Genomic DNA, 27,763 nt, shown 5'->3' with positions numbered 1-27,763 from the left:
AGGGCATCTTCACAGACAAGCTTACTGAAGGAAGAAAAATAGTCAGTAAAGTTGAGTTGTCCTAAGAATAGCTTGAAGCCTGTGGCATTGATTGACGAATTCCCTTTGCAGTTACTAAGGTAAACCAAAAATACACCCCTAGTTCTTTTGCCTTTTAGGTCAGTCAGACAGAATGTGTTTTCACAGACAAAGCATCAGAGCAACAACAATCTGCTGAGTTAACAGAATACCATGCTGACGATCAGTGTAAAATTAAAAAGTAAAATAAAATAAAGGCAGAAAACATTATGCTGCTCTCACTCATTAAGCAAAATATCACTTTCTTCCAATACTTCCTTGTCAAGAACAATGAATAAGCATTTGAAAAGAGTCTTAAACCTGCAAGAAACTTTTGAGCTCACATCGACCAAGTGACTTGGGAATTTGTGATAAATGAAGTACAACCCTTAATTTTCTTAGATTTTTAGCCTGCATTTACCTCATATTACATCAATACTCCTTGACAAAAAAATGCAGTGACCAGAGAACTTTCTTTGCTACAGATAAATCTATCCATGAATTTCTGGTTGAAAATAAACAAAAATTCTAGTGTGTTTCAAGAATACACGGCTAAAGTCTCTTGTAGGTTGGTGACACAATTATGTAGGAGCAAATAATGACATAAGTAGACAATTGGGTCTTTTCTGCAATCAGTACTACAGAGAATGACTCAGTTTTAGCTATTTGACACTGACATCATTTGCCAGATCTCATTTAATGTTTAAGTACCTTCTAGCCAACAACGAGATTGCAAATCAATTCATATAATATCTAAAGGAACATTTTAGCAATGTTTATTTTGTGGGTTCACTTTGAAATTATATTATATTCCTTAAAATTAAAAAAAAATCAATGCTGTTTGACAAGTTTTTAATGGCGGCTCTGGACACCAAGTGACCCCTGTTAAATGTTTTCAGAATAAAATTAATAAAAGCGTCTTCTGAAGTTGGACTCCATGTATTACAAGAAACTCCAATTTTTCCCCCCTTGTCTCTCTTGACAAACATTCACTTGTTAACTTTACACAAAAATGAGATGCTCTCAGATGGTAGATCCACTTGTGGTGAACACAGCATAATGTATATAGTTGTCGAATCACTAGGCTGTACACCTGAAGCTAATGTAACATTGTGAGTCAACTATACTTCAGTAACAAAATAATAACATAAAAATAAATAAATTTTTAAAAATGAGATGCTCTTCTTCGGGGACATTGAATGCCTTAGCTTTCATAAGACAATATCCACTCTACCTTCAAGAAGTCTGAATGCAAAAGGATATCAAGCTAATTTTATTTAACTGGAGACATGAAGCTCCTGACTCTAGAGTTATAAACCCTGCCTGGGTCACTAACCTCCATGGTATAGGGTAACATGGACTAGAAAAAGAAGCCACAGTTAGTTTCAGATCAGGGATGACAGCATGGGGAACTCTGTGCACCAACTCCCCTGTGAAATAGGCAGAGCTGGCAAAAACCATAAAAGCAAACATCTTAATTCTCAAGAAATTTTCCTCAGGACATAAAGAAAATGAAGAGATTTTTCAAGAAGATCTAACACTCAGAACAGGGAGACTCTGTAGCATTTAACCCATTTAAACCACAGCTCACTTTCTCCTTTCCCTGCCTCCCCTTGGCGTTCAACTTGACAGAGCCCTTTGGGTTCCTCTTCCCTTCCCAAACAAGGATTACTGTCTCTCACTGAGAGTCAGAGACCGCCAGCATTTCTCATCCTGCCTAACTCTGAATTGAAGAGGTTAAATTCTTGGTGAGTAAAGTCAAGAAGTCAGGGGCTTCTTTCCCCCATCTGGGCCCTACTTAGGGGCCACCCCAGAGCTGACAGACTGACAACCCCAGAGCTGACAGACTGACAGACATGGTCAGTCCACCGTGACCACCCTCACTCAACCTGCTTGTAGAGCAGAGGTTCCAACTGGCAGGGCCAACCAAGAGCTCTAGAGGCTACTACGCCACCCAGTACTGAGTAGCACTCAGAGAATTTGCCCTGGAGGAGATGTAGTCTGTAAGAAAAGAGAGCTCAGAAGCTCTCCCCAAAGGAACTGAGATTATCTGAAATGGAATGTGGAAGCCAAGATAAGGGCACTCAAAAATAGGAGCTCCTCTTAATTAAGAGCAATAAGCTAAACTGCAGGCCAGCTAGTTTACTAGAGAGAACCAGAAAAAAAAAATAGCTAAAGAAAAGCCCTCATGGGGTCAGAACAAAATTCAAAACTGGTCACAAAAATTATGCCTGCCTAAATTTAACTGGATCAGACGGCTGAGCAATGTATACTCTAGGGCGTTGTTAAAAGCAATAGAGCAGTCAGTTGGTAAAATAGTAAAGTCAAACAGGAAGGGATATAATATCAAATGAAACAGGCAGCTTAAAAGAAAGATCAGAGGGAGACCGTCAAAGAAAGACTTGCTAAGACCAATGTCATCCTAGGTGACTGCCTAGGCCCAAGGCTATGCATCCCTGAGGAATGACACCAAAGGCTTCACGCTGTAATGGGGAAATAGATTTCACTAAAACAACATAGCCTAATAAAAAAAAAAAAAAACAAATTAAAAAAAATCAAATAACAACAAAACAAGCCCAGGAGAGTGAGGGGGGATCAGTATCCAGAGTTGCTATATTACCTAAAATGTCCACTTTTCTGAGCTGCTTAAGATGCAGAGATTCTTTGCTCATATTTCCATACCCCTCAGAGGTTCTGATAGAGTAGTTTGCACAGAGTAAAACCCAATAAATGCCAGCTGGATGAGAAAGTGTAGGCATTGCCCCTTGAGATGACCAAGGGCTAAGTGGTCTGGCTTGATGGTACAGACATATCAGATCTTAATGACAATTATACCTACAAATGATGATGTAACCAGGTATGTCAGATACAATCAATAGTAATTTATCTACAAACATGTGACAATCTTAAATTTACTAAAAACAACCAATAAAGCTAAATATCTTGGAACTTTTCAATAATACTAATTTAGGGTCTTCAGCTTGGATTGCTAATGCAAGTTTCTTATGCCTCAATCCTACAATGAAGAAATTATATACTTTCTATGACATTTTGATACAGTAATTATAATATTTTACAGAGATGGGGACCTACCATAAAACTGAAAAGTATACTCACTGCACTAAGAGCTGGTGGATCTGGGGTTTAGACTTGGCCTTGCTACTAATTTACTCCGTAGCTCTGAGCAACCCTTTCTCTTCATTGCAATTTTTTCTTCTCACCTGAAAAGTGAGAAGGATGGGCAATATACCATCTTAGGCTTATTCCACTTTTTGGGTTTTGTGATGTCACAAATGGAAGCTTAGCCACTTAGTTTGGCAGAATAGGAGAACACTAGTTCATTCTGTTTGCTTAGCATGTGGTGTAAATAGGCACTCCAGTTAGTATTAGATTTTGGTGCGACCAGTAGGCTCTGGCAAATAAATATTGTGTTTCCAACGTCAAAGTGTGCCAATGTCAAAATGTTTCTCCACTGGCCTGTGATTTAGTGTAGCACTTTAAAAATTAGGATAGCGATGGTGAATCAGCTCCTTTGGAATTCATATTCAGTCCAATTGCAAACTAGAGCCATGGTCTTGAATTAAGACACTGAACTGATTCAGCAGCCCCTGGAGGAATTCTGTGATGCTGAGGGTGGTAGTGGGGACTGGGAATGTAATTATTCCTACCACCAGAACCTTAAAATAAATCTAGGAATTTGTTGCTGCAAAAGATTTCAGGAGGAAAAGATACCAGGGCCTTAGGGTGTTCTTTGCTTTTTTGTTTTGTTTTGTTTTGTTTTCCCCTTCTGTGTTTGCTTTTGATTTTTGCATATTAAATCTTAGAAGAAATTTGTGGGGCATTAGGCAATAAAACAGTGACAGTGAGAATGGAAATGCACAGCCAGACTTGAAAAATCAAAACGGTTTTCAGTAACCAATTAGAGATGAAAAGTAAAGGAGAAACATAAGGTGAGTGTGATTCTAAGGAGCATAGCATGGGGAAATATGTAGATTACAAAACCATCAATGGAAATTGAAAATTTAGAGGGCAGAACATATTTTTAGATACCTACCTCCAGTTATATTTGGGTTATTTATGAAATGTTCAGGTGGGTGTATCCAACAAGTACCTAGAAATATGTCTACAGTACACAGATAGCAGTCACAGGCATATAGATGTGGCTAAAGTCATGAGATATGGATGAATGGTCCAATGAAAGCAATCAGCAAGAAGGGACCAGGCTTTTGCACAGATCATTGGAAAATGCCACCACAAAGTGCCAGGTGGTGGAGAACAAAAGTCCAGGAATAAGACAAAGAAGTAATGATCCCAGAGGCAGGAAAACAATTAGAATAATAATGTTCCTGAAGTCATGGAGAAAAGAGCTAGTTTTCAGAATCTGGGTGAGGGTATGAGTTCAGTGAGTTCTGCCAAGTAATATAAATAGTGAAAACACATCAGTGGATTTGGTGACACTAATAAGAACAATTTCAACAGAATGGTGAGACAGCCAAGTAGTAGCCAAGTAGCAGAGACAGTATACTTTTTATTTGTTTTTAAGTTTGGTGATCAAGAGAAGGAGGAATGTACGATGAATGGTTTCACAGGCAGAGAGGGGCAAGGAAAGTGTCTCTTGCTTGTCTTGATATGTGCTTTTTAAAGAAGATTTGGAGTAACATAAGTATATGTAAGAATGGAAAAATATATATAAGTAATAAGAACGCAGCGGGGAACAATACTTTTATTTTTTTAAAGATTATTTATTTATTTATTTGACAGAGACACAGCAAGAGAGGGAACACAAGCAGGGGGAGTGGGAGAGAGGAGAAGCAGGCTTCCTGCTGAGCAGGGAGCCCGATGCGGGGCTCGATCCCAGGACCCCGGGATCATGACCTGAGCTGAAGGCAGACGCTTAACGACTGAGCCACCCAGACACCCCGACAGTACTTTCATTAAGAACGATGACCACTTGTTCTCTTTAAGACAAAGCAATTTTGAAGCACTACAATATTGAAGTAATTGACAAACTAGTTGTCAGTTCCAAATACAGTAAGGAATGCAGGAAATCACAGTGAGTTTCCCAGGAATTAATCTGAAAGAAGAATGCAATATTTTTTCCTGAGTTGTCATGAATAAGCAATGCTTAAAAGATGAAATGACGGTTTTGTGTGAACATAGTTGGACTAAAAAAGTCTATAAGAATTTTTGAGGCAGGAGGCTGGCTCCAGGGCAGCCTAGGAAAAGGAAATAGCATGGGCAAAGGGACACTGATGTTTAAAGAATGGCAAGTATTCCAGCAAACTTGGGGAAAGGGTGGTAGCAGGGAGTGAGGGTTGATCAAGAGACAAATTTGGACAGGGCAGATGGTGGAGGGTCTTGAAGTGGATGCTTGAGCCCAAATATGTTTATTGGATTAATTTATTTTATTTTTTTTATTATGTTGTTAATCACCATACATTACATCATCAGTTTTTGATGTAGCGTTCCATTCATTGTTTGCGTAAAACACCCAGTGCTCCATTCAATACATGCCCTCTTTAATACCCATCACCAGGCTAACCCATCCCCCTACCCCCCTCCCTTCTAGAACCCTCAGTTTGTTTCTCAGAGTCCATAGTCTCTCATGGTTTGTCTCCCCCTCCAATTGCCCCCCCTATTGGATTAATTTTTATCTTTTGGACCATTCTTTTTCGGTTGGATCTTCATGAAGTGAATTGTTTACTTACTAGACCAACACTTACAACAGAAATATATCCAATATAATATTATAAAATGTATATATATATAAAATATATAGTATATATTATATGTATATGCATACATGAATATATATATACATATATGCACACATATGAATAAGGGAAATAAGTTGGCTTAATCCACTGTCCTTTATTTTCCAGATTAGTTAAGATTTTATTTTCCAAATCATCTTCAGAGAGTAAGGCCACAGAAGATGGTGTTGTCTATTCATGGAGAGTGGTAAAAATCTAGACACGCTACTTCAGGTAATGAGAAAGAGGGTTCTAATAATCTACTTGGTCCTACACTAACATACTTTTTGAGCTGGAAAGCATTTGAGAGACTGTTTAGTGACAGAAGTTCTGAATTCAAATGCAAATAGAAATTGGCAGGTAACAAAAATGACACCAGCTGTGCACAAGATGAAATGGCAGCTGTCAGAAACTAGAGTCCTACCAGCTCATTCCATCCCATAGACATGCTCTGTTTTGTTTACACAATGTTGAAAGAAAATTTTATTACTGGTCAATTTTTAGAAGTCAGATTTCATGTAGAAAACAAAATTTCTGACTTCTCTTAAAAATGAGGAGCCCTTCAACTCAGGACCCACATTCCCATTTGGAATAGAGATGAGCTGACATGCCTGTTCTTTCTGGTTTGTGGGGGGAAAGGGTGGAAGGAAATAACCTGGGTACCAAGAGTCGATGCATTAGGTATCAGAATCAGGGTGCTTTTCTTTCTTGTTGCTTTCCAATTATCTCTTATGTAACTGCCATTATATTTGATAAATAAGGAAGATATGTTATAAATAAATGTAATACACCTCAATCTAGAAATTGGTTGCCTGGGATATTCCAGTGATACTGAATTCTATGTGTGGTAGAGGCAACAGCCATAAATTAATGGACCTTGACCTACAGGTAGGTATTTTGGACTGGTTTTGGCTGTCTCATGAACTTTCATTTTCAGTCCTTCCTCCCAGTGCATATGGCCATTGATGGGGGTAACAGGTGAGCAAGGATCATTTGGGAGTAGTGGAGGCTGTGCTTTCCTCCCATGTCTCTGCAGGCGTGAGGGGAGCTCAAGTTGAAGCCTATGAATAGTAGATACTTCTGGAGAGACTAAGGGTTAAAGTTGGAGAAACTTTAGAGCAGCAATTGCAACTGGGTGAGATTTTGCCCCTCATCCACCACCCCCAGCCAGGAGACACTGGCAACATCTGGAGGCATTTTTGGTTGTTACAACTGGAGAGTAGATGCTACTAGTATCTACTGGGTGGAGACAAGGGATGCTGCTAAATACCTTACAATGCACAGGAAAGCCCCCCACAACAAAGAACCATTCAGCCTAATCCAACAATAGGGTCAAAGGTTGTTGGCCCCTGCTTAAGAATAATTCATCTCTGGGTCCTAATAAAGCTACCCAAGCCACTACTGACTTAGGCTGTCTGCTGAATTATTGTTTTAAACGAAACCCTAGGCACAACTTAGCAAGGGGCAAACTTTCCTTCGTCCCTTCTGGCCACTTCAGATGCTTCTGGAAAGTACATTGAATGCCTCCAGATAATCTGACTCAATTTCAACCAGCCAATGTGCTCAGTACTGTCTGAAATGTAAAGTAAGGGCTGCCTTTGGTCTTAATAAGAGAGTAGTATTCAAGTATGGAAGAGCAGAAATTCTTCTTTTAGCACTTTCTTATTTCCTAATAAACCTCTAGGTTGAGCTTGTGTCATTGTTACAAAAGAGAGAAATAGTATTCCAGAGGCTCTGAACCAAAAAGCAGACATCCTACAGTAGTCATTAGTGAGGCCCACTTTTCTAAATTTCTTATTTATTAAAAAAAAAAAACCTTAAAACTCTAAGTTGTAAAAAAGAAAATGCTATTACTTATAACTAGTTTTCTTGGGATTCTGGAAGTACTGATTAAGAAAGACATGTTGATCCAAACAAACAATTCTACTAAAAAGAAATAGAAATTATATAGTCAATATCCTTGAAGCTGAAAAGTGTTTAATGAGGAACATTGTTTATTGTTTTTAGTTTTTCTTGATTGATAGGCTTTCCACTCAGAGGAAAATTGCTATAATAGCAGGAATTGTATGAAATTTGAAACTCAAAGCTATTCTGAGCTATTTTAATAATGCATTCATCTGTCAAAATGAATTTTAAAGAGAAATAGTATGAACACCCAGGTTTAAATGTACACTCAGGTCTATTCATCCGACTGTACTTTAAGCACAAAAGTATCAGGATATATAAAATCCTCCATTATGTATTTGAAACTCAGGTTTACATGCTTAAATAATAATCTCTTGCTTTTGGGGGACCCTGGGACATGGGGATCGCCATATGAGCACTTATCAGAATACCCCATGCTCAGTTGCAAATCCTTTTTTTCTATCTATACACCTTTTTTGGTTTGACTGATCTGCTCTACTCTCTGAGCGTCCCCGTGAAGACCCTCAAATCTCTTATCTCTCAACCTGATCTTTCCAGCAACTCCAAGTTGTGCACCTGACTGCCAACTTGACGTTTCCACTTGGATGACTAGAAGACATCCAGCACCATCCTCCTGCTCCCACATTCAACTTGCTCTCCCCATCACAGTCAATAAAATTTCCACCCATCTAGGAGCTTAAGCCCAAATCATAAGACTTAATTCTTGATTTCTCTCTTTCCTTCATCCAACTGATTAACCTGTCCTGTTTAATATATATAATGTACAATTTTGGAGCTTATTTTTTATACACAATTATATTGGGAGGCTTTATTTCCATGTGCTGAAATATTTTTATTTTACAAAACTTTGTAAAGAATGCATCAATCCTCATGGTATAAATGTCCAACATTTATTTAACCATTCCTATACTATGGGGCATGCAAGATTTTTCTATTTTTTGACATCACATGCTGTTGAATTCATTGAATACTTAATCATATTTACTATGTGCAGGCACTGTTCTAAAATTTTAGACATGTTAATGCATCTAATCCTTACAATCCATGAGATAAATACTATAACATCTCTATTTGACAAATGAGAAATCTGAGACACAGAGAGACTAAACAACTTGCTCAAGATTATGTAGCTAGAAAGGGGAGGTGGGATTCAAATCGAAGTACCCTGACTCCATGTTCCTGAGTCCGTGTTTTAAGTCAATCTGGTTTGTTCCCTTGGGTACATTACTTTGCTCATTGACTGTATTTTACATCAGTCTGCACATAACTCTGGCCATTTCTTTAGAAGTGGATCAATAGTCATGAATATTTAAAACGTTTTGGACAGTACACATTACAAAGCTTTTCTCCAGGAAGATTACACTAACTGTCAATTTCTACTCCTTATGTCAGTTGTTGAGAGTGTCCTGTTAACTGTGCTTACATCAACACTGGGTATAATAATTTTTACAATCTTAACAAGTTTATTGGAAACAAATTCTGTAATAGTTATAATTGATTATCTTTGATTATCAGAGCAGTTAATTGTTTTTTTCAAGTCTAGAATAACAATTGTATTATTCAGTGAATGTCTTTTTTAAAAAGATTTGATTTATTTATTTATTTATTTATTTATTTATTTAAAAGAGAGAACAAAAGCAGGTAAGAGGTACAGAAGGAGAGGGAGAAGCAGACTTCCCACTGAGCAGGAAGCTTGACGATCATGACCTGAGCCAAAAGCAGACACTTAACAAACTAAAGCACCCAGGTGGCTGTTCAGTGAATTTCTTATGTTTGGCTTTTTTCCAACTCTGCTGTTGGAAATTTCACTTTTTCATAATGAATTGTGGTCACTCTTTATGCACTGAGATATATATATATAGTTGTTATTTGATTTTTCATTTTGTTTCTGTTGTTTACTGAAGTATATGCACTGAAAAATTGGTTTCTGCAGTTGCATCAAACTTAAATAGTCATACAAATAACCACCTAGATTTCCCTCTTAATGTCTTTTCATATTATGAGTAGTCTCATTCCACTTGTTTAAGTAATGCTTAGATATACACTGTAATTCCTGCGGCCAATAAAGAAAGTCAAGGATCTTAATTTTTATTACGCAGCATTTTACCTATAACATAAGCGATAGAACATGAACTCAATTTTCAATTAAAATAAACTTGTAAAAACTCCCTCTTTGTTTCAGGATCCATGACATTGATAAATGTTCAGACTAGGTCTAACGTCTACACCCACATTACTACTGTACCACTTGTCCACACACTGTAGGTGTTGCCCTCAAGTTATATCAAAACTCTATTCAGTTTTATTTATCACATTTCTAGGTGTCAGTTTCTTGCATGTGACCTCATGGACTTAGAGCCGCCTAGTTGCTTTGGTGGGTGGCTCTTTTCTCTACCACCCCTCCATGTCATGCTTTATCACAAAGTGTTCTTTCTCATTTATTGGCTTCTAGAGGCTTGGTAAAGTTTAGTGGAACTTTTTTTCATTGGGAGTCAAAAATTTTCCCTGGGACTCATGGATTTCCCAAGGAGCCTCAGGAGCTACTGCCCAGGGCAAGGTGAGGCCACACAGACCACTTGTGGGCATCTGCTCCATGGCACTCAGAGCTGCCTCACTTTCTCGGTTTTATCTAGGGCTGGGTTAAGAAGCAAGACTCCAAAAAGTTCTTCTGGACCAATCAACGGTGGGGGACCAACCAACGGTACCAAAACCCTGAAAAGCAACATGGAAGACACGTAACTTACCAAAACTTCTGTTCAAGAGCAGTCCTGGATGAAGATGGCAAGAATAATGTACCAGGGCTGAGGGCTGAGAGCTCCCTCTCATGTGGGCAACCTGACAGCGTACTGTCTCCTGAGATCGGGTCCATTTAAATACAGGGCTTTCGTTCTGCTCAGTCTGGCTGACTTCCACTGCCAGCATTTGATTTTTCACTTTTATGGGGGCAGCATTTAGCTTCTCCTTGAAAATTCTTGAATAAATATTTAAAGAACATTATTGTGTAGTTGGAACCAAATTAGTAGCCTGAACAAGAGTTTCTGCAGCTCTGGGTTCAATCCTGGTTTTAAATATTTATGTTCCACACTGAAGTATGTAGGGATAAAGGGGCATTGTGTCTGCAAATCATTCTCAAAAGTTTTAGAAAAAAATGCTATATGGACACTTACAGATGCATATACACACACAAAAGGGAAGGATTATGGGGAACCTGGGAATTCTAGGAATTCCTGCAATTTTTCTGTAAGTCTAAGATTAAAGAATTAAAAAAAACAAGTTCCAAACTTGATTTTTTAAAGGAAAAAAACATTAAAAGTTCCTTGAAATCTTGGTAAATACCTGGACTAGATAATGTAAAATATCTCTTCATACTTCTATAGTTATATTTTTCCTTGATCATATAAGTCTAGATTTTTCCACAGATCAGCTTATCAAGTGGAGTATTTGTCTCTTCCTTAACTTACCTTTTTTTAAAATTTCATAACAGACTTGGTATAGAAATATTTGGAGAAATAATATAGAATAAAGAGCAGTCATCCAAGATATCATTTTGTCATTTTTGCCACTGGGTTGAATTGACATCAGAGACTCATGGAACAGCTGTCAAATATCTTCTTAGTTTTGCAATATCATGTGTGGGATGTTGAAGCCTGCCTGAAAATTTAATTTGTTTATTTAAAAATTGAAGGAAAATGTAACACATTTTCAAATACTGTGATTCATCAATTAAGATGCACCCTAGAGGGTATAATTTATTTGCAGAGTAATAGCCAAATCTTAAAATGATCCATAACAAGAGTCTGACACTAGATATAAATAGAAGGGCCATATGCACCCCAATGTTCATAGCAGCAATGTCTGCAATAGCCAAACTGTGGAAAGAGCCGAGATGCCCTTCAACAGATGAATGGATAAAGAAGATGTGGTCCATGTATACAATGGAGTATTACTCAGCCATCAGAAAGGATGAATACCCAATTTTTGCATCAACATGGGTGGGACTGGAGGAGATTATGCTAAGTGAAATAAGTCAAGCAGAGAAAGTCAATTATCATATGGTTTCACTTATTTGTGGAACATAAGGAATAACGTGGAGGACATTAGGAGAAGGAAGGGAAAAATGAAGCGGGGGCGGAAATCGGAGGGAGAGACGAACCATGAGAGACTATGGACTCTGAGAAACAAACTGAGGGTTTTAGAGGGGAGGGGGTGGGGGGATGGGTTAGCCCGGTGATGGGTATTAAGGAGGCACGTACTGCATGGAGCACTGGGTGTTATACGAAAACAATCAATCGTGGATCACTACATCAAAAACTAATGCTGTATTGTATGGTGACTAACATAACATAATAAAATAAAATTAAATTAAATTAAAAAAAGAAATAATGTGAATTGTCAAGGTAATTTTAATGAAGCATTAAAACGAGGGTTTCTGAAAAATAAAAAAAATAAATTTGAGTAAATAGCAAAGGGTAATAGCAGATTAAAAAGAAACTAAATCAGTTTTTAATTAAAAAAAAAGTCAAGAGACTTGAAAAGTCTAATTCCTACCCCTTGTGTTAAGGACCTCTATTAAGATAATGTCTCAGCTGTTGGGTTTGGAAATTGGCTTCCAATTCCATTACCCTTCTCCACATTTCTTTCTTTTAAATAATCAGGTTAGGGGTGCCTGGATGGCTCAGTTGGTTAAGTGTCCAACTCTTAATTTCAGCTCAGGTCATGATCTTGGGGTTGTGAGATGGAGTCCATTGTTGGGCTCCGCACTCAGCTCGGGGTTGGTTTGTCCCTCTCCCTCCCCCTCTACCCCTCCCCTTGCTCGCTCTTTCTCTCTCTCTCTCAAATAAATAAATAAAATCTTTAAAAAAAATGAGGTTAAAAAAAAAGACCCTGAAGGTTAAAGTTAGTGTATTAATTTTTTTTTCAGAATGGCAAATTAGAAAGAAAATGAAATTATATAGTTTGATAAGAGAATGCTATTTAGGAAAACATAAGCAAATTTTTTATATTGGATACCTGATGAAAAACTTTTAAGGATGACTTTTAGAGGGCTTCTTGAGCCAGACTTCCTGGCAAGCTGTTCCTGTTTGGTGTGCCTATCATATTTCTGACTACGTCAAACTACTCTTCATTAAGGCTCTTCATTTTAGCTGTGAAATGAATGCAGTTCTCTATTGAAATAATAACCAAAAAATTCTTCGCTTGATGCTTGAGAACAAACAGTCATCCTGACCCAGGAGCACCACACCCTGAAGGTTTTCCAAGTCTGAGTTTGTCCCTCAATAAAAATTTTAAGTGGACATCTCGAATTCAGAAAATGTTGGTACGCTGATGTTCTTAGTTCTAAAAAACTACAAGTCCAGACACTTCGAATGCAGTATATTAGATCCCAAGTCAATTAAAATGGGATCTCAAAAAGTTGGCTGCTAATTTTGATAGGGAAGAAATCAGTTAAAGAAGCAACGATTAACACAAGAGCTATGAACAGAGTACAAAGCGATAAAATATGAACCAATATTGCTACAGGTTACTCAGATTCTGTTCTGGTTATTTGAATAGAGATTTTTTGATCTGGGATGATTTTATTAAACTGAATTTTTTTAAAGATTTTATTTATTCATTTGCAAAAGAGACAGAGAGAGAACAAGCAGGGGGAGAGGCAGAGGGAGAGGGAGAAGCAGACTCCCTGCTGAGCAAGGAGCCCGATGCCAGACTCGATCCCAGGACTCTGGGATCATGACCTGAGCCGAAGGCAGACGCTTAACCATCTGAGCCACCCAGGCGCCCTATTAAACTGAATTTTAAATGAAACTTGAATAAAGATATTATTTTAAAATACAATAATTTCCCCTTAAATTATACCTTTCACTTTCATCCTGCTATGGAGAATTTGTTTTTAAAAGGCAATTAAGTACATGAATTAATAAAACCCTAAAAAAAAAACCACACCAAAAAACCCCAAAACCCAGGAGCACCTGGGTGGCTCAGTCGGTGAAGCGGCTGCCTTCGGCTCAGGTCATGATCCCAGGGTCCTGGGATCAAGCCCCACATGGGGCTCTCTGCTCAACGGGGAGTCTGCGTCTCTCTCTCCCTCTGCCTGCCGCTACCCCCTGCTTGTGCTCTTTCTCTGTCAAATAAATAAATAAATAAATAAATAAATAAATAAATAAAATCTTAAAACAAAACAAAACCCCAAAACCCTGACCATTTTGGCCACTCCCTATGTATTGTTTGATTAAGAGGTCCGGGTCTTGATCTCCATGGCTCACCTCTATTTCCCTTCTAGAATCGCTTCCCTCCAGCAATGTCTAACTTTGGACTCTGTTTTCTCTTCTCACCCTAGAAATCTGTGCCAAGTCAGAAAGACAGAAAGGACTCCCACTTTAAGAAAATGGGACTAAAGGATACTTTGGAGAGATTAGGGGCTGGCAAATTTACCATAGGGATTTTGAAATTTCTTTTAGCTTTAGAGTCATGGACAATTTTTATAAACATTGTGGGAAAACAAATCTTCCAGTATGTCTTTTATTAGTGTTTAGGATTTTTCCCCTTTCGGAAAGAATAGAAAGAACTGTAAAAGCTCAACCTCACTGATGTCATCTGACACTATGAAGGGACAAAGAATTAAGGAAGGAAGTCATATGGTTTTAAGTCCAAATTTGAATCCATTGGGATTGGTGGGGAGTGGGAGGAGAGTTCTTTTCCCTTGGGGAGATCCAATGGTAATCTTGAATCTGGCTATAAATTAAACATTTTTAATTGCAGAGTTCTAATCCAGATTCCAAAAACAGAAAGTTTTGAGAAGACCTCTTTGCCCTCCACCACACAATTTTTAGTGCCCCAACTTTCCTGCTTTCTCCAAGTGGGAGCCTTCATTTTTTAAAGGTTTTATTTATTCATTTGAGAGAGAGAGTGGGGGGAGGGGCAGAGGAAGAGAATCTCAAGCAGACTTCCAGCTGAGTATGGAGCTCAACTCAGGGCTCCCTCCCACATCCCTGAGATCACCACTGAGCCGAAATCAAGAGTCCGACGCTTAACAGACTGAGCCACCCAGGCGCCCCTCCAAGTGGGAGACTTCTTAATACAGGAGCTGCTTGGGGAACAATTTTTTCCAGAATGTAGCTGGAAAGCTTTTACGCTCCATTTTTCTCCCTTTTACAATGGACAGCTGTGTGATTAGAAATCTGTACCCACAAATGTCTGGATTTTCTAACTCACCTCAGAAGTAAATTTGCAAAGGAGGTATCACTATTAAATTACTCGCCTCCTAATCCTTTTTGTTTTCCCCAAAGATTTTTAGACAGCAACCAGTTATCTGGATAAGGGATTAAAAGTCCTAAAAGTAGTGGGATTAAAATCATTTGCCTAAACAAAGAGATTGAAATAAGTCTGTTGAATGGACTCTGCTTTCCCTGTGCGACGAGACTCTGCGGTGTGAAATGTTTTACATCCTCTGTCTGCCAGTTCTGGTTCTGCCCATTTTATATAAAAAGCTTCTTCATCCCATTTTCAGCTTCCTTCTTTTTTTTGTTTTAATTTTTTTTTTCTTTTAACAAAAATGCTGGCATTCAACTTACCTCCCAGAATAGCTCAGAGCTGAAGTTCTCAGTTTAGTCATGAGAATTACATTTCTCTCCGCTTTGGAAATACTCTTCCCCAATCTCTCTAATTATGACCCCATAAGGGCGAGGTGATTTCAATTAAAATGAAACATATCACTTTGTAGAACATAGAGGAAAGAGCATCTTTGAACAGGAAAAAGAAATCATATTGTTGATTTCTCATGTCAATATGTACCCACATATTACGATAAGAATTTTGCTTATAAGAACATCTCTTCCTTGAAAAAGAAGGTTTTGTATGTAAAGCTCAGCTCCAGTATATTAAAATGCATACCTGTACATTTCTTAGGTTGAAAGGTTTTCAGATGATGACTATAACTTATAAGAATGGTAGAATATTTTTACACCATTTTCGTGTTGGAAAATAACCCACTAGCAGCAGTTATAAAATATATTGAAAAGAATCCAAGAGGGCTCTTGAATGGTCTCTTATTTCTCATCATACAGTTCTATAGCTGAATCGTTTTCTCAGTCAGTTTTGAAAATATAAACATCATTTTTCCTTTTCAGAGAATTGATCAGATTAATTTACCCACTGAAATGAGCAAAATGAGAGTAGAAACATGAGCTCAGCATGCTATTTTGTTAACGGTCTGTGCAAACCAGTTATGCATTTTCCAAAATGATACTTTCCTAAGCTTGTATTTAATGAATTATGAAACTTCCATCTTTAGCATGAGCACACGTCCCGGACTCCCTGCTTTCTCAAAGTATACCCCGAGAGTTGTGTTTACTTACGGTAGCACAGTTTTCAGACTTGTCTTCCACAAAACCAATCTGGCAAGGCGTCCTTTGATTCTGTAGCCAGTAGTCTGTAGACTCGAGCAGGCTGTTGCTGCAAAGAACCTGGAGGGAATCGAGAAAACCTTCTTAGTGTTACACGGCCAGCCTTTCTATTTCAACAAGCAGCTCTTTTCTGAAGAACCTGTAGGTGTTTTCTTCACCTCAGAGCATCTGGATATTGGAAAAAAACTTACATGATAATAGCACCTCTAGAATGTGTAAAATATTCAACCAGGAGCTGGTTTTAGAGGAATACATTGATGTTAATACTGATCTTTCTTCTGTCATCAAATCCAACATCTGGAAACTTCAATGATGTCCAACGTGTGGAAACTTCAAATGATTATTTTGGGGTATGGTTCAATTGATAATGAGGATCAAAGTTCATTTTAGTGCTAGTGCACTCTATGAATATTTTCAATCTTAAAAAAAAGTGTTTTTCCTTTTGGTGCAATATTGCTACCGAAATGATATTCCTTCAGCTTTAGCTTTGCCAACATGTCTGTGAAAGAGGATTCAATTCTTACAGAATACCCAAGGTACTATGTTAAGTTTAGAAATTATTAAGAATAAGTAAAGTGCATCATGACAATCATTTTCCATGTTGAAACAGTACAGTAAAGCAAAACAAATTTGAATACATGAATCAAAAAAAACCCAAATATGATTAACAAATGACTGGTTTCTGGGCTTGGATTGTAATGCAAGGAAGAAAAATTATATTTCTGAGACAAGATATTTTGAAGATGCAATCTCATGAATAACCAAACAATTCAAATTCTAATGTGTTTTAACACTACCCAAACAGTGTATAAGATTTTTCGCATCTTATGTGAGATTTCCAATGCTCTCCTGGGGTCCTCTACTTTATTAGGGTACACATCTGCTAATATTTGACTCACTACCTTCACTTAAGCAATAGAATAGATTTAATCAGTTTGGTTATTGCCACAAAATAGAATGACACTTCAATTACATTTCAGCTGCATAACAAAGGATTGTCTTATGCTGTAAAGATAAAAACACATGAATTTTTGTCTCAGGGTGAGTTAACCAAATATAATTATGACACATCTTTCCATAATACTTTTTGTTTTTGCTGAGAAATATTATTGCTTTTAAATTTTTTCCCACTCAATGTTTGTTATTACTAGAGATGACAGATTTCTATTGTCCTTTTCTAGAATAGTACAAAGAGCCACATAGTGGACAAGCAGGTAACTGAATGATGAACGTGGACTATGATTGTGGACTAAAGTTGGCAACAGAGCTTCTTGGTTCTCTTGCAGATTTTACTTAAACTGTGGTTCTCAAAACACCGGCTGGGCCCCCAGGGGTCCCTGAGATCTTCCAGGGAGGCCAGCTGTCAAACTATTTTTATAGTAACAGGAAGACTTTATTTGTCCATTTCACTGTCATGGTCTCTTAAGTTTCCTGTGGAGTTCTCCAGGACCCACGCCAGGTGTCAGGGCACAATTGGCCTCATGCAGAAGCCAACAGCAGAGTCTGGCTGCCTTATGTCAAGTGGGACATTAAGGAGATTTGCTAAAACTGTAAAATGAAGTCGCTCCTCTTCTCACTAAAAGAGGTTTTTTTCTAAAAAACATTTTTATTTTACATAAAAAACATGCATATTAATTCCTGTGTTGTTCATTTTAGCCATTTTTTTAAATAAAGAAGATGTGGTAAACATACAACAGAATATTAGCCCTAAAAAAGAATGAAATCTTGCCATTTGCAACGACATGGATAGATCTAGAGAGTATAATGCTAAGGGAAGTAAGTTAGTCAGAAAAAGACAAATACCATATGATTTCACTCATATGTGGGATTTAAGAAACAAAACAAATGAGCAAAGGGGGAAAAAGAGAGAGAGAGACAAATTAAGAAATAGACTTAATTATAGAGAACAAAGTGATGGTTATCAGAGGGGTGGGGTTGGGGGGATGGGTGAAATAGGTGATGGGGATGAGGGAGTGCACCTGTCGTGATGAACACCAGGTATGAACAGAAGTGTTCAATCACTATACTGTACACCTGAAGCCAATATTACGTTGTATGTCAATTAACTGGAATTTAAATAAAAAGTTAAAAATATGCATATTAACATGTAATGTGTTTATTATTGTTTTCGAAGCATTTTTAAAATAAAAATTATTATTATTTTAAAATAAATAAATAATAAAAAACCTTTCTTAGCTTTAATTGATAATTTGAAAAATGTCAGCGAGTATAACCGCTATAAACAAAAGCTTTGTGAGATCCCCAATACTTTTTTTATAGTGAAAGGGAATTTCAATTCCAACCCTCCAAAACTGAGAACTATTAATCTAGACTCACTTTATTTAAAGTAGAAAAAGGCTCTTGGTCCACCCCACTCCTCACTGGTAATCACTTTCACTTCCAGCATGGAATAAGAGTTTAAGAACATGTGCACAAGGGGTCTGAGTTGAAATCCTAGCTTAGTAATTAATGGTTATTCTACCATTCTTGGTTATTCTACCAAGGTTATTTGGGCAGCTGACTTCAGTAATACTCACCTGGTAGGATCATTGCCTATTCAGGGAGGTGAGAAGTGTCAGACACTGTGGCATGCAGATAGCAGGTTATCCTCTTTTCACTATTCTTATTTGTAATTAACTACAAAGGGAGACAGGAAATTGAATGCTTTCACTTGAAATTAGTGGATTGAAAGCATTTCAGATCTGTGAAGACAATTTGTCTTTAGCAAATATTCTAATCTAAGGTGTGATTTTGGTTTTGCATTTTGTAGTATTAATAGTTACAGCTACTATTTTTTGTATGCTTAGAATGTGCTGGAAAATGTGCTAAATTTTTCCTTCTATCTTTTTTTTTTTACCTTTTAATTTAATCCTTATTGCAATGCTACAAGGTAGAAGTTATTTTAAAGATAAGGATCTTCACAGAAATTGTTCTTTTGAAGGTGAAGATCTTGAGGCTCAGCGAGATTTGAGTTTCTTTCCCAAGTTGCTCAGAAACTGGCTTTGGATTTGGTTTTGAAGGTACCAAGGTCTTTACGTGAAACAATTTAATTATGCTGCCTTCCATAACCCATGCAAAATGACTCTAAGTTGGCGTATGTTTCTCAAAATTTATGGACACCTCATTTTTATTAATATAACTATACCTTCTTATGGACTTCCATTTTTTTTTTTTTTTAAGAGAGAGAGAGCATGAGCAGAAAGGGTAGAGGTAAAGGGAGATAGAGAATCTAAAGCAGGCTCCATGCCCAGCATGGAGCCCGATGTGGGGTTCAATCTCATGATCCTGAGATCATGACCTGAGTTGAAATCAAGAGTCAGACACCAACCAACTGAGTCACCCAGGCACTCCTATGGACCTCCATTTTAAAGCTGTTTTTCATGAGTGAAATTCTGAAGTGACACTTTTCCTTAAGGAGAAGGAACATTTTGTGGTGTATATTATAATAATTAAATTAATCCACTTGGTAAATATTATCAGTATTGAATTTCTCAAAGAAAAACATGGTTTTACATCTATTTGTGTTAACACGGAAAGAAACCCATATTGTCATGTCTCTGCTCTTTGCCTGTCCGTGACCTTTAACATTTAGAACACCCATCAGTGAAACAAAGTTTTCCTTCACTCTGAACCATAAGAACATTAGAGACTTAAAATGGAGGCATCAAATGAACATCCTAGTTAATTATACTTTACTGTGTAGTATAATAAACACTCCGACTATAATCACTTCTTAGTCATTTCAAAGCTCACTCCTCAAAAGGTAGCCACTGGACGTCTTCTACTTTCTATATATTCAAAGCACATAGAATTATGGTTGCAACAAAATATGTCAACAAAAGAAAGCAACTGTCATTTATCAGAGCATATGAACTATTTTTGTCCAAGGTCAGCCTTAGGAAGGGGACAGAGTTCAGAGACAAGTCATTTGGGTCTTTCAGAAAGTGGTGACTGGGTTGGCATGTTTTCCTGGTGAAACACTGGGAGGAAGAGATAGAGACACGCAAAGGCCTCAGCCTGTCACCTCCCACTGTGAAATGCCCACAGCTGTGACAGACACTGCCTCATGACGAGGCCGATGGAGACAGCAGCTGGCTAACTTGCTGGATTTCTCCTGCATTTAACTTCTTCAACAGAGAAATGAGGGCAAGAAAATGAGTCTGTCAAGTCTTCTACTTTAAGGGTATTTTTGTACCTATTTTTAAAGTAAATAATAACTGAAAATACGCAAAGACCTTGTTCTGTTCTATCCTAGCAGTGAGGAAAGTCAACAGCTTTTTGGATCTGCTTACTCGGTAGAAAATGCTAGAAAGACTACCTGTTTGGCTAGTCCATAACCCTGGGATACAGAGTGTCCTCTCTACGGTATATCTTTGCTTCGGAGGAAATAGAAATGGCAGAAAAAAGAAGTGGGATTTAAAATGAAACCTAAATCTTTCAATGCTTTAGAAGAAATATTTTGAAGAGAGCTTTGATGAGAGTATTCACTATGTAACTTTAAAATTTGAATTTTATTCATCATAATTAAAGAAATAGTTCACTTGATTATGTTAACAAAGTTGCCCCATACATTTCATTAATCGAGATAATTAATACCGATATTCTTGATTAAATAATACTACATTTATTGAGAATGTTCTGGGCTAAGGCCTTAGGATATTATCTGAATTAAACCTCTAGACATACAAGGTAGAACTGAAAGCCCATATATGTAATGTGCTTAAAACAAGAGAACGTATAGCAAGTTCTCAATAAATATTAGCTATCATAACAATGATTCTTCTCTTTTTTCATGGGCTTAGAGGGGTCACTAATTTGCCTAGTTAGTGGAGAAGCAGGATTTGAGCTGGGCTCTCCAATTCCAAAGCCCCCATTAGCCGGTGCTCCATTGTAAGTTGGTAAAATCACATAATTTCTTGTGCTTGTGTCTAAGGAATCGCAGTCTATGCATTTATTCATGTCTCTCTCTCAGGACCCTGGTCTGGGTGGTAAGGAGGTTTGAGTTCCAGTCCTGAGCCTACTGTCTGTTCGGTTAAATCACTCACTAGCTTCCAGCCTCAGTTTTGTTAACAATCAATTGATGTGATCTGAAGGCATGTAACTTCTACACGGAGCAGCACGTAACTCTCCCCCTGGTCTTCCTGCTTGCCCTCGCCCTGCCTCCTCTTCTCCCAGGTATACGAAAAGCCAAATAAGCAAAGAGAATAAAAATTCAGCCTTCAATAAACCACTTAGCATCACATGTTAGGCAATCTTAACCTGTGAAGAGCTTTTGGTCTAATGGTTTAGACAAACCATCAGAGACACAGGAATGCTAGAAGGAAGAATACATACTTGAAAGTCTAATGATTCTGAAGCCTTATGAATATGATCTCCCTGCTGAGAGAGTCACTTTCTGAGGGGGAAAAGAGAAAAGCTCACCAGGTTCTCAATGGCTCATTTATTTATCTGCTGTTTTTAGTTTCAGGTTTACTTATTTCAGATGAAGAGCTAATCATGAATGTATTGTGTGTTCACAAACTTGAAGTAATAATGACACGTTTTTCTCTTAGAAATGCAGGAGTGTCCTAAACATTGAAGAAAGATCTATCTGCTCTATCTTACAGTGATTTCTCTTTTTTTATAGAGCGATCCAAATTACATAAATTTACCTTTGACATAGAATGGGGAGGGAGAAATAAACTCTTAGTAACCTGGACACATCTAAGCAATGCCTTAAATCTTTGTTCAAAAAGTAACCGAGGTTGGAAAAGACAGTAACTTATGGTTGGTTAGTCACAGAGGTTTAGAGGCAGAACTGGAATTCTATGCCACCTTATCACTTACTGAGTAAACTTGGGCAAGTCCTCTAACTCCTGTGGGACTTAATTTCTGCATCTCTTACATGAGGACAAATGAAGCCCCTTCTGAAAGTTGTTCCAAGGTTCAAATAAGAGCCATGAAAAACTATGGGGAAGAAACTGAGGGTTGCGGGAGGGCGGGAGGTGGGGTGATGGGGTAACTGGATGATGGGCATTAAGGAGGGCACGTGATGTGATGAGCACCGGGTGTTGTATGCAACTGATGAATTACCGAACTCTACATCTGAAACTAATGGTGTACTATATGTTGGCCATTTTAATTTAAATTAAAATAAATAAATAAATAAATAAATAAATAAATAAATAAATAAAATAGACTCTGGAAAAAAATGTTTGTAAAGGACTAATCTCTTCACTGTCACGAGAATGCAGTACAATTTAGACAATGTTTTCCATCGGAACATTTTCTTGATCTTTGTGCCACAGTTGACAATGTTTTATTATTCATAATTTATGATGTACCACTCTTTTTTTCCTCCTTCTCTAATCTCTTTCAGTCAATATTTGGTCAATGAAGGTTCGTTGAAATCTTTAGATATCTGACACTTGGAATATTAGGATGAACAAAAATGATCACTGCCCTTTTGGAAATTAAGCTATAATAGGGGAGAACAAACATTCACAGGACTATGATAAAGAACACAGGTGCTTTGATCAGTGGCAGCAGCGCAGGACAGATATCACCCAGGAGGAGTGGGTGCTTCTACCCGTGGCAGGGCTGGCGGGAGACTGCACTTGACCAGAGCTTGCAAGATACTTCCGAGTGGTCTGGGAGCGTTGGGGGAGGCAGTGGGGAGGACAGGTCTTTCTTTCTAAATAGCTTTTCGTCCTCCGATGCCCTAACTGGGAATATTCCCTCTAGTTCTGTCCTCAGGGTGCTGCTCTTTTCCTCAGAGAGCTCACTGACTCCTGGTCATTAATTACCATCTGGAGGGAGGACTCAATGGTCCACAGCTTCAGCTTTGACCTTTCCCTAGAGCTTGGCTTTTCACTTTTCTAACTGTTAGTTACTAGCTTAGGTCTCCCACTGTCACCATGAAATCTTGGTTTCTAAACCCAAACCACCTCCTTCCCCAATTCCAGTCTCTAAAAGAAACCTGACTCCCTAACTCCCCTGTTTATAGTTGAAGGCAGAACAATTCTCCTAGCTACCCAGGCTTGGAACAGCTGTGCCATCTGGAATACTGATTTGTCTGTTTCTTGTCTTATATTCTGCTCTCCAAAGTTTAGTTTAGTTTAGTTTAGTTTTTTTTTTTTTTTTTTTTTAATTCTCTCCCCATGAGACTGCATACCATGGACTAATCTAGTCTCTGGGGGATACAACAGTGAATAATACAGAGTTGATCTCCATATTTATGGAACTTAAAATATAGCATGGGATCCAAATAGTAAATAAAGGAGCGATGAAATGCACATTTAGTTACAAATTGTGGTGGGTAATTATGAAGAAATTCAACACGGCACACAGACAGAGCATAAAGGGGATGGGGATGATATTTGGGAAGGATGGTTAGGGAAGGCTGGAGCCCTAACAGTTCATGTTGTAATTGTCTGACTCTTCTATCTCCCTTGCTCCCTCATCCTTTACTTCCCAAATCCACCTAGCTCACTGAAACCAGAGTAAAGGATAAGTATGTAAGCTTTCATGACAAACCTGGTTGCAAATTCCAATTTTTCCACTAATTAACTAAGCAGCCGAAGGCAAGTCACTCAGCCTCTTTGAGACTCAGTTTTCCCATGTACAAAAGGAGGTTGATATTGCCGCTCAGAATGAGGGATTTTTAATAGACATTAGAAATAATAAATGCACACAGCATCTGATTAAGTGTTCACAAAAAAGGTTTACATCTGTAAATTACTGATTTTATGTAATTCTATTCCAAGACCTTCACCTTGATTGATTAATTGAGCCAGTATATATTAGCATTTTACCAGCTAGTCCTATTAGCCACTAGGCTAAGCACTGGATAATAGGAAAGAAGGGACATATTTGCTGTCAGTGAGCCCAAAATTTTATGGCCTAGCATTCAAGACAGATCCTAATTCAACTCCCACCTGTTAATCATTTCATGGACATTTACCAAGCTCCAATGATGAAGATATTGTCCTATGCCCAATATAGCTGTTTTCTAAGCTTTGTCTCCCGTTATTTCCCTGCACATACCCTCTGCTATAGTCCACGTTAACTAAAGAGCACGGTCTTTATGATGCATGTGGTTTTCCTCATATCTTTTCATCTGCTCCCTGAATTTTCTCCATCTGTGTTCTTGCCCAACCATCAAGAACTAATTGAATCAAGGCTCCGCTCCCCATAGCACGTGTTTCTCTTCTGGTGAAATCTCTATAATGAAAACAATACTTCTACCTCAGAATTTTAGAATGTGCCTGTGTGTCTTTTCCTTCCTATTATGATATGGGTGCACGAGTATCTTACTCAATTTATCTTCCACACTTATCTCTTGACACATAGTTGGTACTAAGCAACTGTTTGCTGTTTGGCACCAAAATATTTTGTACTTTGTGTAATGTAGATTTGTAATTTTCTTTTCCGATGATTGTGCTTCAGAAAGAAAACCTGTGAGTGATTTATTCAATATGAAGAAAATTTAAGAGTTAAATCTAGGCACACAATGATATTTTATATTTCTGCAAGGTTTTTACTTCTCTCAAGGATTTTATGCAAAGGTAACAATTTTAAATTAGAGCAAGATCTGCATTTTTGTAGTGTTCTACTATCAAAACATAATCAAATTTCATTTTCTGATAATTTTAAGTGTAAAGATGGAAAGCAGCCCCAAAGCTTTTTTTTTTTTTTTTTTTTAGATTTTTATTTATTTATTTGACAGAGAGAGCGAGAGAGTACAAGCAGGGGGAACAGTAGAGGGAGAGAGCCCGATGTGGGGCTCGATCCCAGGACTCTGGGATCATGACCTGAGCCGAAGGCGGACACTTAACCATCTGAGCCACCCAGGCGCCCCAGCCCCAAAGCTTTTAAGAGAGGAAATTTCCACACACAAAATGCTGTATTTGCTTAATGTATGCATTGTGATTAATGATGGAACGTTTCTTAAAATTAACTGAATAATGCCATCAGAAAAAAGGATTCCTCTTTCTTCAAAAGCGGAGATTTACCTGCCCCTCCAAACAAGTAGACTTAGAGAAGTTAAGTGTGCTGGAATTTTAAGACATCAATGCGAACAGGGCCTGGCGTGACCCCTGGTCATCTGCTTACTCAAGAGTTTCAAACAAATATTATTTTTAAAATGAGTCATAATACAAAAAAGGTTTGGAAACCACTGTCCAAAGAAATCTTTCTTACAAATATGACACTCAATTTTCACGGAAGAAAGAAAAAGCAAGAGCTATAAAATAAAGGGAGTAAGAGAAGCCCATTGGAAGAGCCATGGGCATCATTCTGAGAAGAATCTCCAGGCCCCACTGGTGTTCTAGACTCTAAGAAACTTAATTAAATGTTTCTTACAGAAGAAGGCTATAGTGTGAGCAGGACAATCAGATTTTCATAGTAAGTGGGAGAGATAGCAAATAGCTGATTAGGATGAAGGCAGCTACTCATAGACGCTGTCACCTCTGTGCTCCGTGGTATAATTAATGGCATCTCTACTGCAGGTAACTCTTTCTTCATGGAGATATCATGATCCTATACAATTCACCCCCCTTTTTTGGTGTTGTTATGAGTTTTTAAAAACACACATAACTGTATCACCACCATCCTGGTCAAAATGTAGAACAACTCTTCAGCTCCAACCCCCGCAAAAATTCCCTCCTGCTCCTTGTAGTCAAATGCATCCTAAGTCCCAACCCCTGGCAGCCACTGATTTGATTTCTATCCCTAAAATGTTGTCTTGTCTAGAATGTCATGTATGTGGAATCACTTAGCATGTAGCCTTTTGTGACCTGTTTCTTTCACTTGGCATAATGTGTTCGACATTCATCTACATTGTTGTGTGTTTAGTACTTTTTTCTTCTTTTATTGTTGAGTGGTGTTCCATTGTATGGATGTGTACAGATATTTTACAAAACGCATTTACCAGGTGAAGAACATTTGGGTCGTTTCTAGTTTTTGGTTAAATATGAATAAAGCTGCTATAAACATATGCCTACAGGTTTTTGTCAGAAATTAAGGTTTTGCTTTGCCTGGGTAAGTACCCAAGAATGAAGTTAATAGGTAGTATGGTAACTTTGTAAGTCAGTCAGAGAAAGACAAATACCATATGATTGCACTTGTGTGTGGAATTTAAGAAGGAAAATAGATAAACTCAGGGAAAAGGAAGGAAAAATAAAATAAGATGAAAACAGAGAGGGAGGCAAACCATAAGAGACCCCGAACTTTAGGAAACAAACTGAGCGTTGCTGGAGGGGAGGTGGGAGGAAGGGGTAATTGCTTGATGGGCATTAGGGAGGGCACTTGAGGTAATGAGCACTGGGTGTTATATGCAACTGATGAATCACTAAATTCTACCCCTGAAACGAATAGTACAGTATACATTAATTAAGTTGAATTTAAATAAAGAATAAAAAAAGAAACTGATAACCTGGCTTCTAGCGTGGATTTATCACTTTCCATTCCCGCCGGCAAGGTATGAGAGACCAAACTGCTCCACATCCTCATCAGTACCTGATGTTGTCAGTTTTGCTTTCAATTCATTTTAGACATTCTATCAGGTTCATAGTGGTATTCCATCCTAGCTTATTTTCCTTTTAATTTGTAAAGATATGATTTTTTTTCCTTTTTAATATTCTTCTAAAATTAAAATCTTAATTTGGATTCTATCTTGCTGCAAACCCTATTCATAAAACCATAATGCATAAATTAGACAATATATTTTTAAATTTTTTTTAAAGATTTTATTTATTTAAGAGAGAGAATGAGAGATAGAGAGCACGAGAGGGAAGAGGGTCAGAGGGAGAAGCAGACTCCCCGCTGAGCAGGGAGCCCGATGTGGGACTCAATCCCGGGACTCTAGGATCATGACCTGAGCCGAAGGCAGTTGCTTAACCAACTGAGTCACCCAGGTGCCCATATTTTTAAATTTTTAAAAAATATTTAATTTATTGATTTGAGAGAGAGAGAGAGAGCGAGCACGGGGAGGGGAAGAGGGGGAGGGAGAAGCAGATTCCCTGATGAGCAGGGAGTCTGAAGCAGGGCTGGATCCCAGGGCCCTGAGATCATGACCTGAGCAGAAGGCAGATGCTTAGTCAACTAAGCCATCCAGGTGCCCCTAGACTATATTTGATGCTAACTCTGAATGCTATCTCTAAGAGAAGGATAATGCCATCCACAGTAACTTTTCATTCATTCTCTCATTCATTCCACAACTACTTGTTGAGTACATATTAGCTTTGAGGGTTTTTAAGTCTTGTTTTGTTGTTTTGTTATTTAAATACACTTTTTTTTCATAAAATGCTTTTATTCAATGGGAAAGCCAATTAAGAGGTATAGACTTGGGAGTCCAGGAAGTGATGTCCGAGTAAGATGTATTTGTTAAACTCTCCTAAAGTATAAGCATAGATAGTCAACATTTATATCTCTCTCTGTTTGCTATTTACATGAAGTGTAGAGTACAATTATCTGAGATGCAACATTATACTAGTATTTGTCTCTTTCTGTCTGATTTATTCACTTAGCATGGTACGGTCGAGGTCCAGCCATGTGGTTGTGAATGGCAAGATTTCATTCTTTTCTATAGGTAAGGAGTACTCCATTGTGTATATATACCACATCTCCTTTACCCATTCATCCACT

The 27,763-nt window shown here is 37.9% G+C and overlaps 1 protein-coding gene across 1 annotated transcript in view; it reads right to left on the bottom strand.

The window, feature by feature from the left end:
• The window catches only part of SPHKAP (SPHK1 interactor, AKAP domain containing), a 169,750-nt gene that overhangs the window by 96,078 nt on the left and 45,909 nt on the right, over window positions 1-27,763 (bottom strand). The window contains 1 exon segment of the mRNA XM_088021948.1: window positions 16,091-16,198. Within this exon segment, the coding sequence (XP_087878074.1) occupies window positions 16,091-16,198 (108 nt within the window).

The sequence above is a fragment of the Eumetopias jubatus genome, unplaced genomic scaffold (genome assembly GCF_037043125.1).
Source record: "Eumetopias jubatus isolate StellerSeaLion01/CBP00866 unplaced genomic scaffold, mEumJub1_p1.0 scaffold_3, whole genome shotgun sequence".
NCBI classification, from domain to species: domain Eukaryota; kingdom Metazoa; phylum Chordata; class Mammalia; order Carnivora; family Otariidae; genus Eumetopias; species Eumetopias jubatus.
Note: the sequence above shows the minus strand (reverse complement) of the source record. Positions and strands in the feature narration are given on the sequence as shown.